Source organism: Geotrypetes seraphini, chromosome 5 (genome assembly GCF_902459505.1).
Source record: "Geotrypetes seraphini chromosome 5, aGeoSer1.1, whole genome shotgun sequence".
Taxonomy (NCBI): domain Eukaryota; kingdom Metazoa; phylum Chordata; class Amphibia; order Gymnophiona; family Dermophiidae; genus Geotrypetes; species Geotrypetes seraphini.
In genome coordinates, this window is record NC_047088.1 from 236,850,692 (window position 1) to 236,864,543 (window position 13,852).

The following is a 13,852-nucleotide window of genomic DNA, read 5'->3' on the forward strand; positions in this document are numbered from 1 at the left end:
CCTTACTGGGTTAGACCTATGGTCCATCAAGCCCAGTAGCCCGTTCTCACGGTGGCCAATCCAGGTCCTGGCCAAAACCCAGGGAGTAGCAACATTCCATACTGAATCTCAAAAGAATAGCATGATTCCGGAATCCCAGAGAGTAACAAGATTCTAGAACTCCAAAGAGTAGCAACATTCCATGCTACCGATACAGGGCAAGCAGTGGCTTCCCCCATGCCTTTCTCAATAACAGACTAGGGACTTTTCCTCCAGAAAATTGTCCAAACCTTTCTTAAAACCAGCTACGCTATCCACTCTTGCCACAACATCATGCAACACGTTCCAGCGCTTAACTATTCTATGTTTAAGTTCCAGGAGTTCTGTTTGTTACTATTTGATTAGTGGCTGCAAGGGGTACTCTATAAATTCTGAAGCGTGAACTTTGCAAAGCATGCCTGTCTGTCTGTCTAAATGCACGCAAGACTAATAGGGTTGAAAACATATGCAATAGATTGCCTGGAGGGAGAAAAGCATGCTGGCACACTGAAAAAGAGAGCAGCAACAGCTCTGATGAAAGATGGAAGGAGGAAGCTGCTATAGATTTTACTGGATTTGATCAATCCAGACTAAAGGGGATTAGGGGAGATCAGTCTGTGGGCTAGGAGTGAGCAAAGAAAAATGATGGAATGAGGCTTGGAGGAAAGACATAGGGCTCCTTTTACAAAGGTGTGCTAGCGGTTTTAGCGGACTCTAAAATGCCATGCACGCTAGCCGCTACCGCCTCCTTTTAAGCAGGCGGTAGTTTTTCGGCAACCGCACACTAATCTTGTGCGTGCGTTAAAAACTAGCACACCTTCGTAAAAGGAGCCCATAGTTGTGGGGAATATTTTACGGGTAAAAGCTAGTAAGGTTTATCATATAGTATGTACAGTATATGAAAACTAAGAAAATAAAGTGTTATAATGATTTTAAGTCAACAGAAAAATGCCTGAATATAAACTTCCAAAACCAGCATGGTCTTACTGCTCTGATGTTGGCAGTGAGAGATTTGGACCTGTTTGAACATTTTCTTGACATGTCAGCTAAGTACAAGCCAACCGATGTGATAGAGGAACTTCTCAAACATCACGCGTAAGTATCAATTAATGATATTAGCACCACAGCTCCAATTTAGAATGAATCCACGACAAAATCTATTTTCCTATCTGAAATGAAAATTCATGGACTATATGGGAGATTGTAAATTCAACTTCTAGATCTTAGTATTGTTTTCCTATCTAGTAAATATGATCAAAATTATCAAAAAGCTGGTAATATGTTCAGAACAGAACCTATAGATCACTACGAAAAAATCTGCAGAAAATGTTACTGGAGTAGTCGTCTGTAAGTTTACAGTATAGTATACATTGCAATGATCTGCTTTGTAGAACTATCAAAAGGACCCATTTTCTAAGGCCTCATTATATAAGTAATCGAAATCGTGCAACATAAGCCTGAAATGTTTTGGTAAAAAGTGCTTTGGACAGATGAAATGAAAATTGATCTGATTGATCCCAACCACAAAAGCTATATTTGAAGAAAAAAGGGTATTTGATAGAAACAGAGAAATGATGACAGATAAAAGCCAAATGGCCCACCCAGTCTGCCCATCCACTAGCTCCTCTTCTCCCTAAGAGATCCCACATGCCTGTACCACACTTTCTTGAAGTCAGACTCAGTCTTTGTCTCCACCAGCTCTACCAAGAGACTATTCCACGCTACCATCCTTTCTGTAAAAAAAGTATATTCTTAGTTTACTCCTGAGCCTATATCTTCATCCTATGCCCTCATTATGGAGCTTCCTTTCAAATGAGATTTCCCTCACGCACATTTATTCCACGTAGGTATTTCAATGTCTCTATATCTCCCCTCTCCGCATTTCCTCCAAAGTATACATATTGAGATTTTTAAATCTGTCCCCATATGTCTTATGATGAAGACCACCAACCATTTTAGTAGCCTTCCTCTGGACCTACTCCATCCTGTTTATATCTTTTTGAAGGTGTGGTCTCTAGAATTGTGCACAATATTCTAGAGAATGACACAGTGACAAATTTATTCCCATAGGAACTCAATTTCCCTGTCCTCGCAACTTTTTTCGCTGTCCCATTCCTATAATCTCTGCCTTAACCCCCTAAACTGTACCATTCCCTCGGGTTTTTGCAGCCCAAAAAGAAATACCTTCACAACTAGTAAGCATGAAGGTGGATCCAGTATGCTTTGTTTGGGATATGCGACAACCATTGGTTTGGAAAATATTATTTGGGTCGAAGGAAGAATGGATTCAATTAAATATCAATATATCCTAGATGCTACTGTTCTACAATTGTGGAAGAAACTGAATCTTAAAAAAAAAAAAAAAATTGGCTACATTAACTTGACAGGTATCTGAAATGTACCTTAAAAACGTTCATGAATGCTTAAATTTGGCATGAAATGCATGTTGAGCTAGTATTTTGTCAAGGTCGTTTTACACAGAGCTGCCTTTGTATATTAATATCCTAGCGCAGCTCATTCTGGTGCCTATGGGCAAATGTAAACACACACACACAAAAAAAAGAGCCAACACCTCCATGGTAAGTAACAGCAAAAGAAAAGTGGGGAGGGAACTGTACACATCAACCCGTGGCGGTGTTGAGTCTCAAACTGTTTACTGAATGCAGCACATATACAAATGATCTTCGCAAAAGATCTTACATGGCATTCTTCCTCCCCTAATTCCACTCTCCTGGAATTCTTCGAGACCTGACACTACCAGATACGCCCACATACTCAAACTATCTTTCCCCTTGTTAAAAGGCATCATGGATGCAGGTAAATTAGGGAAATCCCTTTTCTTCAAATTCACTGAGCTTTGGAATAACCTTCCTGCCCTGCTGTGGAACCTAGGCTCATTCCAATTATTCTGAAAGCATCTGAAAACCTGGCTTTTCTCCAAAACGTAAAGCTATCTATTTAAAATGCAAAGCTAGCTATCCTCTTCATAACCTCTAATTTCTTATTATGTCCGTCCCTCATTGAATTTATCTGTAAACCGGGCCGAGCTCTATCTTTAGGGAGATGATGCGGTTTACAAACTTAAGGTTTAGTTTAGTTTAGAATAAATAAATCTCAGTCCATATCCTTTTAGAATGCTTAGTTTGTCTTGTCAATCCTTTCCGCCTCTCTTATACCCAACACGGCCTGTGTTTCAAGCTACAACACTGAAGCCTGTTCCCCCCCAAGGATGCAGCATTCCAGCTCCCTCTTTGCTTTTGCTTCTGCCACTGCTGTCTCTCCATTATCTCATCATTATTACAGCAGGAGAAGCTGTTGGCCCTGTCCTAGAGGCAGCATTAGCAGTAGGAGCTGGCAAGTATGGAACCTAAGCCAATTTCTGCCCATGGTCATAGACACAGCCTTCCCTCACGCATGGGTTTCCTGGTCAATCAGAAAACCCAAGCATACGAGGAAGGTTCTGCTGTGAGAACATTTTGGCTCAGGTCTTGTGTGGTACTGACTGCAAGCCCTGCTGGGTCTAGACTGGTCCCGACAGTTTCTTCTTTTTCAAGAACTACAAAGTGGGTAGAGGTAATGGATGGAAGTGGTAGGGAGGGTGGAGAGCATAAAAGCCTGCTGGGGAGATAGGAAGGAAAAAGTAAAGTATAGAGACATGGGGTGGAGGTGATAGGCTTTTATTCATTCCCACACCAAGCTGCGTAGAAAAATATCTAGTTATGCCACTGCTGAAAAGATTTTACATCATTAATAGCCTGGTTTGTTAGGAGTAGTTCTGTGCAACAATACTGTGCTAAATAAAATATTTCCCTTTCTCCCCACCCCCATTTTTTTTTCTAGAGATCCCATGTTTTGTGATTTCAGAGGAAGATCAACCCTTTATTATGCATCTTGCCTAAAAAGCTCAAAAAAGCAGCAACTGATTGATATATTAGTGAAATCATTACCTCAGTCAGGTATTTTATGCATGAAACATTCTTTCTGACCAAATTGAAAGTTCTTTAATTAAAGTTCTAGGAACTGTCCCTCTGCTATTTAAATACCACGATCAGCATTGACTTGAAACACCGATGATGGAGCTTATTCAAAGTTATACTCACATATTCAGCAGCAGCAGGCACCCAGACACTGGAATTGAATATCTGGATATACCATAAGCTGCCCTCGGGAACTTATTTGGGTATGGCCAATATTCAGCACAGATACTCAAATAAATATTCAGATAGCACTGATTTTCAGTGGCATTATCAAGGTAAATTTTGCTTATTAGAGCCAGCCCTTCAGTCGCGATATATTCTGTTCGCTAATTCTGTCACTACTGATAACCAAATTATATTATTGTGACATGGTCTACCTAAGACAGTGGTCTTCATTCATTTTTAAGCTGGGGCCACTTTGGATTCCAGTAAGTTGAAGGACAGCTGCCAAAAATATTCACATGTGTTGACCACAACATTACTGACCAGTATATAGTAATAAAGTCACTTCAAAAGACTTGTGGAACACACTATTCCCCCTTCCAAATAATAGGCTGATGCTAGACCCAAAAGCCCATATACTTAATTTGAATTAAACTGAATTAGCGACTTTGGATCTCAAGTGCCCGCAGTTATCAGCCAGTAGAACTAATCTGGGCTCATAACTGCCTTGCGAGCAATCATCGGTCCTTAAGTCTCATTTGTATTTATTCAATTTAATGTATATGGAAATTTTCTTTTTATACCATATTCTTTTTCCATATACATTAAATTGAATAAATACAAATGAGACTTAAGGACCAATGATTGCTCGCAAGACAGTTATGAGCCCAGACTAGTTCTACTGGCTGATAACTGTGGGCACTTGAGATCTAAAGTCGCTAATTCAGTTTAATTCAAATTAAGTATATGGGCTTTTGGGTCTAGCATCAGCCTACTTTTTGGAAGGGAACAGTATATATTAATGACATCCATTCCCATCAGTCCCTCCTTCAAACTTCATTGGAGGGTATCCTCAAGGTTGTGAGCATTTCCAAATGCATTTCTTTTCTCTGTTGAGAAATTCCTTATCCTTCAAGCATCCTTCCTCTTTCTGTCCTGAACCTGAGTAGAAAGCAGAGCAGCAGAAAAGAAAACCCAGAAAGACAAAGGTCTCCAGGGGCCACCACTGGCCCTGGGCCTTACATTAAAGATCACTGACCTAGGACAGTGTTTCTCAAGTCGCTCCTGGAGTGCCCCCTCGCCATGTGCTAAGGCCATTTTTACTGCAAATAATTAGTATAAAATAGGTATAAATTAAAAAATAACAACCTCTGCTTCACGTACAGTAGTTGTATCATCTGCATCATAGTTTGAACTTCTGTGTTCAAAATTGGCTTAATTCTGTTAAGATAATAGCGTGATGCTGCTGTGCTGTTTGTCACAAGAAAGCTGTACAATATAGCATCAAAGTGAAAACAAGCAATAATATCCAATTTGTTTTGTTTTAAAGGGTTAAAAGCAGCCGATGTAACTCATAATAAAAGAACTCCGGAGGTAAGATATGTATTTGTGAGGTAAGTTAAAAGCTCGCAAACATTGGGACTGCCATTCAAAGCCAGCAGCTGGTAAACTTATACAGTTACCATCCGATATTCAGAGCTATTTAACCAGCCAGGAACAGCGCCTAGCCAGTTTGGGGAAAATTCTACAAATGGCGCTTTAAAGGAGTGCAAGCAGGAGAGGCAAGTGAGATGTTTGAAACCAACCTACAGTTACATTTATTAAACTTGATGAGCAGCTGCTCCCGATGCTCATAGAGTTCCTATGAGTGTCGGGAGCAGCACAGAGCATTCAGCGCTGCTCCCTGCACTAATAACCACTATCGTAGTTTAGTAAAAGGGGGGAGGGGGGTAAATTAGAAAAGTCTACAAGTCCTTGGACACATATCTAAACGTGTGCAGAAAAGGTCCCAACATGGATCCGAGTTTTGGCAATGGGATTGCCTCCTTCAGGGGACAACACGTAATTGAAATATTATATACAGAGTATCATAAAAACGATGCATATAAAAAAAATCATAAAAACACCTGAGGGAAACATATGTTATGTTATAAAACAAATGTAGCAGATTAAATTTCAAAACATAAATTGTAATAAATACATTCACACACAAAATTAAAATCAAACATATTAAAACAAAACAAATGGATTGCATAAAAATGGGTCAGTAATAAATGTAATACAGCTCAGTGAGGCATATTGAAAATAAGACCTGATGACACTAATGTGAATGAATATGTCAGTGCTGAAAAAACATTAAAATAAGTGTGAGAGGGACACCGATGAAGTGCAGCAGATAAATTGAAGGACACGGTAGAGGTGTGTGGGACCGCACAATGTAATAAAGATCCACAATAAGCAGAAAAAGCCCACCTTTGGCATGAAAGGTTAAATATATACCCTGTTTCCCCAAAAATAAGACCTATCCCAAAAATAAGCCCTAGTTAAGATAAACCCCTGAAGCCCTCCCCACCGAATGACCCCGACATTCCCTGACTCCATCCCTGACACTGATTTGCTGATAAAATTGGACTTGTCGTTTCAGCAACCCCCACCCCTGCTGCTTTAGGAGGCCTCGGAGAGGAGGTATGTCAGTCTCAAGGTGGGAGGGTCGGTGGGGTTCTGCTGCACAGAGGGATGGAAGGGATAGAAAGATGCTACACAAGGGGATGGGTGAGAGGGGAGGAAAGATGGTGCACATAGGTGGGGGGAGAATGGAAAGAGGAAGAATTGGGGTGGAGGAGAGGAAGGGAGAGAGGACTTTTGTACATGAAAAAAATAAGACATCCCTCGAAAATAAGCCCTAATGGGTTTTTTGGACCCCAAATTAATATAAGACACTGACTTATTTTCAGGGAAACACAGTTCTATACTGGAGAAGATACAGGATAAAAAACCAATTAGCAATCGGAAAAGAAGAACAGTATATAAAAACATATGAAAATAGAAAACGGGCAAAGTTTTACTGTGTTGGCATCTTCAAAAATCCGAACACGCCCCCCCAAAAAAGACATGTGCTATAAGCTATTAATTTAAAAGCACATAATTTGAATATGGATAAACGTGGCATAAAGAAAGGTGTGTCAAATACCTGCGTGTGTCTTGACTGTGCTGTACCTTTAAAAAAGGCATGGATAAAATGAATGAATTACATACATATCCCTATGTAGATAAAAGATATTAAAATAAATAAATGTTAAATAAAATAAAAATAATAATTAAAAAAATCACAAAATAAACTGCCCTCGAACGTCAAAAGTACTCTTATATACTGCGCCGTCCATAGCAAAAATCTCAGCTTGTCTTGGATGCCGCATTTTGAAAAAAAGCCAACAAACCAGATAAATGGTGTAAACAAGTGAATCTTAGTTAGTTGAGATGGCATCATAAAAATGCGTCTTGTGATTCACGCCAAACGTAAGCGCGCATATAATGTACAGTAGGCTAAAAAAAGGAAAAGCATAGTGCCGGGTTATATGTGAGGAAAGTGTGACTGATGTGTTAAAATGCTCTATGTGTATATACACTATACAAACTTAAATACAGTATATCTAAAATCTTCAATATTATGTACATATTCCTTATGTGATTTTAATATAAATAACATCTACAATGATATGAGCATAACATTTTTTTAAAATGATAAAAAAGAGGAATATTAATAGCCTGAAATCTGGACATTCAACAGCAATTACCAAAGGAAGAAATGTCCATCTCTAAAAAGGACATTCTTATTTAGGCCTGGTACCTGGCATGTCCAGGTTGCAGAAGGTGCTCTGATTAAGCAGCTGTCCACTGGAGGAATTAAGGTATAACACCTCCTTAATCCCCCCAATAGTTCCTGTACCCTCATTGTCGAGTTACCAGATTTCTTCATTAAAAAAAATAAAAAAGAGAGGACATGTGGCTACGCCCTGTCTTCTTACTCAAGCTCGGGACTGTGTCTGGAGCATGCGCAAATGTGATGTGATGACATCACAGACATGCACGCTTGCATGTGATGTCATTGCATTGTATCCATGTATACTTAGAGACCCTCCAGATGCAGCCCTGAGCTCAGGGCCTTCCAAAGCCCGGAGAAACTGCCAGGTTTTGGAAATCTGTCCAGGCACTAGACAATCCTCTAAAAAAGAGGACATGTCCAGGTTTTCCTGGACATCTGGTAACCCTACCTTATTGTTCTCAAAGTGAAACCGGAAGAGGATGCCAGGCTGTAAGACAGATTCAGGTATTAAGAAAGCAGTGGTTACTGCAGTGGACTGCAAACTGAGGAACCCAGTTTCAAATCCCATATCAACTCTTTTTCAAGTGTGAGTCCTCTAGAAAACAGAAAATTATCTACTGTACCTAAATATATGGCACTCCTGTCAGTCTGAAGGCTATTGAAGTGGTGTACATTTAAGTATAGTAGGTATTTTTCTGTTCCTTGAAAGCTAACAATAAAAAGAGAGACAGAGTTAAAGTGGAATTTGAACCTGTGTCCCTTAGTCTGTAGTCCACTGCACGAACCACTAGGCTGACCCTCTGCTCTGCATGGACATCTTTATGGCCACTTTCTAAGAATGCTGCTATACAAATGTCATGTCCCTTGATTTCACTTACCCTATTTCCCCGAAAATAAGACCTATCCCAAAAATAAGCCCTAGCATGATTTTTTAAAAGATGCTCCTAATATAAGCCCTACCCCAAAATTAAGCCCTAGTTAAGACTGACCTACAAAGCTCCCCCCCTCAATGTCCCCAATACTCCCTGACTCCATCCTTGACACTAGTGCTGCCTGATTTGCTGAAAAAAGTCAGACTCGTTGATTCAGCAACCCCCACCCCTGCTGCTTTAGGAGGCCTTGGAGTGGAGGTATGTCAGTCTCACGGTAGGAGGGTCGGTGGGGTTCTGCTGCACAGGGGGATGAGAGGGAGGGAGGGAGGGATAAAAAGATGCTACACAAAAGGATGAGTGAAAGGGGAGGAAAGATGCTGCACATGGGGGAAGAAAGGAAAAAGGAAGAATTGGGGTGGAGGAGAGGAAGGAAGAGATGATTGTTGTACATGAAAAAAATAAGACATTCCCAAAAGTAAGCCCTAGTGCATTTTTTGGGCCCAAAATTAATATAAAAGACACCATCTTATTTTCGGGGAAACGCGATATTTAAAATTTGGATGTTTCTATTTGTAAAATGGATGCTTCTGCTGGACGTTTCAATCGCATGGATGTCCATCTCATGAATTTTCAAACAAGCTTTATCTTGTTCAAAAATATATAAGAGATTGATGTTTGTTTTAGGACATTCTGATTTTTTTTACATTCTTTCAAAAATGCCCCTTCATGTGTGCTTAATTTGTTCATTTGAGTTGTTTTTCAAATATACATGCATTAAAGTAAATGTACTTAACTTTGAATAAAAAAGCATCTTCAGAAGTTATATATATATGCCATGGATTATCCAAGGGAAACTCAACAGAATGGTACAATTTAGGGGGTGAAGAACTTTTGTACAGGACTAGGGCGTGTTAATATGTGACAATCTTAATGTGGACAAACAGGTTAAAAAGGTGATGGCGAAAGCTAGAAGGATGCTAGGGTGCTTAGGGAGAGGTATGGCCAGTAGGAAAAAGGAGGTATTGATACCCCTGTATAAGACTCTGCTGAGACCTCATTTAGAATATTGTGTACAATTTTGGAAACCACACTTGAAAAAAGATATAAACAGGATGGAGTCGGTCCAGAGGAAGGCTACAAAAATGGTTGGTGGTCTTCATCATAATATGTATGGGGACAATGATCTCAATAAGTATACTTTGGAGGAAAGGCAGGAGAGGGGAGATATGATAGAGATGTTTAAATACCTGCATGGCATATTTGCGAATGAAGCGAGTATCTTTCATTTGAAAGGAAGCTCCGGAATGAGAGGGCAAAGGATGAAGGTAAGAGGTGATAGGCTCAGGAGTAATCTAAGAAAATACTTTTTTACAGAAAGGGTGGTAGATGTGTGGAATAGTCTCCCTGTAGAGGTGGTGGAGACAAAGACTGTCTGAATTCAAGAAAGTGTGGGACAGGAAGGTGGGATCTCTTAGAAGATGAGGAGCTAGTGGATGCTGTGGATGAGAAACTGGATGAGCCATTTGGCCTTTATTTGCCATCATATTTCTATGTTTCTATTACATCTTTTCAATCTTGTTTCTGTATCATTTCCTTGATTACCGTAATTAATGGATGTTATTTCAAGATACTTAGTTACTCTGAACCCCCACCCCGCCTACCAATTTTCTTTTGTAGTAGTCTACTAATACAGATTTCTTTTATTTATTTATATTCTAGCACCCTTTGCCACCAGTGAAATTTCATCCTGGAAGAGCTGTGCGACTTACTCCATTAGAAGATAAAGACATTAAAAAATTTGACAGCAACCTTTCAAGTATTATGCATTCTATACATTTTCCTATAAAACCTATTGCTAGGTCTTCTGTACTTCCTCAGCTACCAAATTATAATAATAATGAAGTATGCAAAAAGTCTTTTGAAACTAGTTCCCCTGATATTTCTGAGAGTAGTATACCCTCTACTATCCTTCCTTTCTTAAATATGAGCGACTATGATAGCCGCTTTGAAGAACTGAAACAACAGTACAAAATCGAGGGGATGTTAAGTTGTAGTGAAGATGAGTTAGAAACTTGCATGGAGCATTCTGACACTGAAGAACACCAACTGTCGATTACATTTGACAACTGTGATAATGTAAACAACAGCTCTGATTACCTGGACTCGAGTAGGATAAAAGGGACCACGGATGAAGATGAAGCAAGATCTATATTAAATGCAGACAGTTTAAAACACAGTTGTGAACCAAATTTAGCAGTTCCCTATGCCATTACGATAGAAGCAGGAAAGGTCAAGTCTTCTGAGAAGATACCAAGTTGGGTTGCTATGTGTGAAAAAACCACTGAACTGATAGATTCTATAGCTGAAAACCAAGTAACACAATTAAACGGAGCTGAAGCACGCAAAGCTGAAGCCTCAGAAACAAATGATGCTATTTTACAAAGTTGCTCAGTAGTAGAAACATATCCCAACCTACCAGTTCACTTTTCTCCAGAAAAACAATTGGCACATGGTGCGTGTTCTGCGGAGCTGCCTACAACAAATGACCAAACCTCAGTTTCAGAAGTAAGTGCAATGGAGTGTAATCAGCAAGTGCAAATAGTTCACATTACAATATCAGAGTACGAACCACAGAGGAACTCACATATTCAGTGTACCAAACAAGGGATTAAAAGAAAAGGCATAATTAAAGGCATTCCTTATAGCGTCAATCACAGTTTCAATATATATGCTCAAAAAGAAAATGCCAAAAATAAGAGAAATAAAAAACACAGAAATAAATCGGCTCTAGCAAAGACTAAGATGAATTGGCGGACACCTGAAGATTATATGGTCTCTGAAGAGATTTGTGTAGAACATAATATAACCCCTCAAATAAATAAAATTAATCTAAAGGAAATTATCATTCCTTCTGTGACCCTCAATCATACAGGGATACCATCAAAAGTTCAAAAGAAAAGGCCTCAGATGACATCAAACCACGTGGTTAAAAGTGCCCAGAAATCTAAAAAGCAAAGTATTCCTTGCATGTGCAAAAGCTTAACAAACGCTAATAAATCTGTGCCTCGACCACAGTCTACTTCTGATTTCATGGATCTGAAATACAGTGACATGTTCATGGAAATACAATCACATGAGCAGGGCCCAGGAATTTATGAAATGTTTAGCACCCCAATGTATTCCAATGTTCGTGAACCTTTGAAGGAAGACAGTGAATACTGCAGGGATGCTTTTTCTGCCCCGCCTAGGAGATGTCTTCCAAACAAATGCTCCAGAAGTGCTACCACAATTGAGAACAGATTTAGGAATACTCAGAGTAAAGCACATTCTAAAAGCAAAAAGAGCTCTCATGGGATAAAAGAAAAGAATAAAGGATCAATTCCAAAAGAAAAACCTCCACCGTTGATAGATAGGGACAATGAGCTAGATAATGTAATAATCTCAGGTCTAAATTGGCAAATAAAGGTTTCAAGAAGTGATTCAGTTCCCCCTGATGAAGAAGTCCAACATCTTCATTTGTCAGAGAATTCACAGTCCATTTGCAAAAGGGAAATAAATCTTAATTCAAACTTGTCAGTCATTAAAGAAGCCACCTTGGAAGGACCTTCACACAACAGTTATACGGAACTCAACAGTGCAGTTGATTGTGACACATCTCTCAATTTACCAGAGGTGGTTCACCAGAAGACTGCAAGTTTCAGTACTTCTGGGAATGATTTAATGGATATAAGCCCGGAAAGTTACAAGAAAGCCATAGTCCAAGAAGAGGCTAATAAGAGTCTTACAGAACTGAAATTCAGCCACAGTTTTGATAAACCTATACAATGTCACGGTATCCTAAAACATGAGGATCAGATTGCACTCTCTTATAGGGAAAGCAAAGGAACTAACCTTGCTCTGCAGCATCAAAATGAAATTATTTCATGTGTGTGTGAAAGTAACTCTGTACATTTGTTAACTCTGGATGAAACAAATGAAGAGACTTTAGAATCTTTTGCTTCGGTTTCAAAGACCTATCAGCAAATTCTTGATTGTGAAAGTAATGATGAACTGACCGATGAACTGCTGTGCTGCCTGGCAGCAAAACTGTTATCACTTGACGAAGATGACGCCAAGTGTTCCAAAACACCAACTGAGAATAATAGTATAGAAAATCTAAATGTCTTCCTTACAGAAGAAAGAAATAAGATGCATGGAGATGACAGAAACGAAATTCAGGTAAATTAATTAATTAATTAATTTAAAACATTTATATTCTGCTATATCCACAGTTCTGAGGGGATTACAATTTAAGTTGCATAGTTGAAATCGACTTAAGGCACTTAAGAAAAAAAACTTCCCTCTCCGTCCCAGATGGGCTCACGTTCTAAGCTAAAGTACCTAGGGAAATAGAGAAAAATGAAGTGTTATAAATATATACATATCCAGCGAAATAAAATAAGAATGAAAATAAAACAGGGAGATGAAAGATTATATAAAACCCAAGAGATATAAAACAAACTAAAGTGAAAACAAGTGAAATAATAAATAAGTCTAGACAGTCGATGTGGTGGAGCAGGGAGGGAATTGAAAATAATGGATGTATGTAAATTTGTATCAAAACTTATAAAATACTGTATATAGGTAGTATATTGGATAAGAATACCTATCTTAGTTTAAAATAATGAAACAGAACAGTGGTACGACTTTCAAAATAAGAAAGATTATTGTAAAGGAAGACTATGCTACAATGTAGTCTACATTTAATAGTCCTCCATATGAGTTTCAAACCCTTTAATGTAATTCTGCTTGAAACTTAACCCTTCTTTTACGAAACTACAATAGCAATTTCTAACGCGAAGAGCTGTGCTGAATGGCCTGCGCTGCTCCTGATGCTCAGAGGAACTCAATGAGCGTCGAGAGCACTGCGGGCTATTCAGTGCGGCTCCCCGCACTAGAAACTGCTATCGCAGCTTCGTAGAAGAGGGGGTTACCATATATGCCAAACATTTGATAGTAAGATATAATATTGTTTTTACCAAAGTATGTTAGTACTTGTAAGGCATCTGAAACTTATGATGAACAGGCAACTCATAAATAGTAACAAATTGGCCTGTATCTACAGAATGAAATTCATATTATAACAAGCACATACAATGCTATGAGAAGATTAGTGGTTGTCATGAAATACCTTTTCACTCAAAATATTTGCCATGGTGCAGCTTTCCTCTGCATATTTG

At 39.0% G+C, this 13,852-nt stretch overlaps 1 protein-coding gene and 1 long non-coding RNA gene across 5 annotated transcripts in view; one reads left to right on the forward strand and one right to left on the reverse strand.

Annotated features, from left to right (window-relative positions):
* MAP3K19 (mitogen-activated protein kinase kinase kinase 19) overlaps positions 1-13,852 on the forward strand; it is a 62,122-nt gene that overhangs the window by 27,372 nt on the left and 20,898 nt on the right. For all 3 annotated transcript variants that reach the window (XM_033944956.1, XM_033944958.1, XM_033944959.1), the window contains 4 exons: positions 956-1,113; positions 3,859-3,974; positions 5,488-5,531; positions 10,353-12,851. In XM_033944956.1, coding sequence (XP_033800847.1) covers positions 956-1,113; positions 3,859-3,974; positions 5,488-5,531; positions 10,353-12,851 — 2,817 coding nt within the window. The remainder of the gene's footprint in view (positions 1-955; positions 1,114-3,858; positions 3,975-5,487; positions 5,532-10,352; positions 12,852-13,852) is intronic.
* LOC117360715 overlaps positions 1-13,852 on the reverse strand; it is a 49,679-nt gene that overhangs the window by 17,922 nt on the left and 17,905 nt on the right. The gene's annotated exons all lie outside the window — the stretch shown is intronic.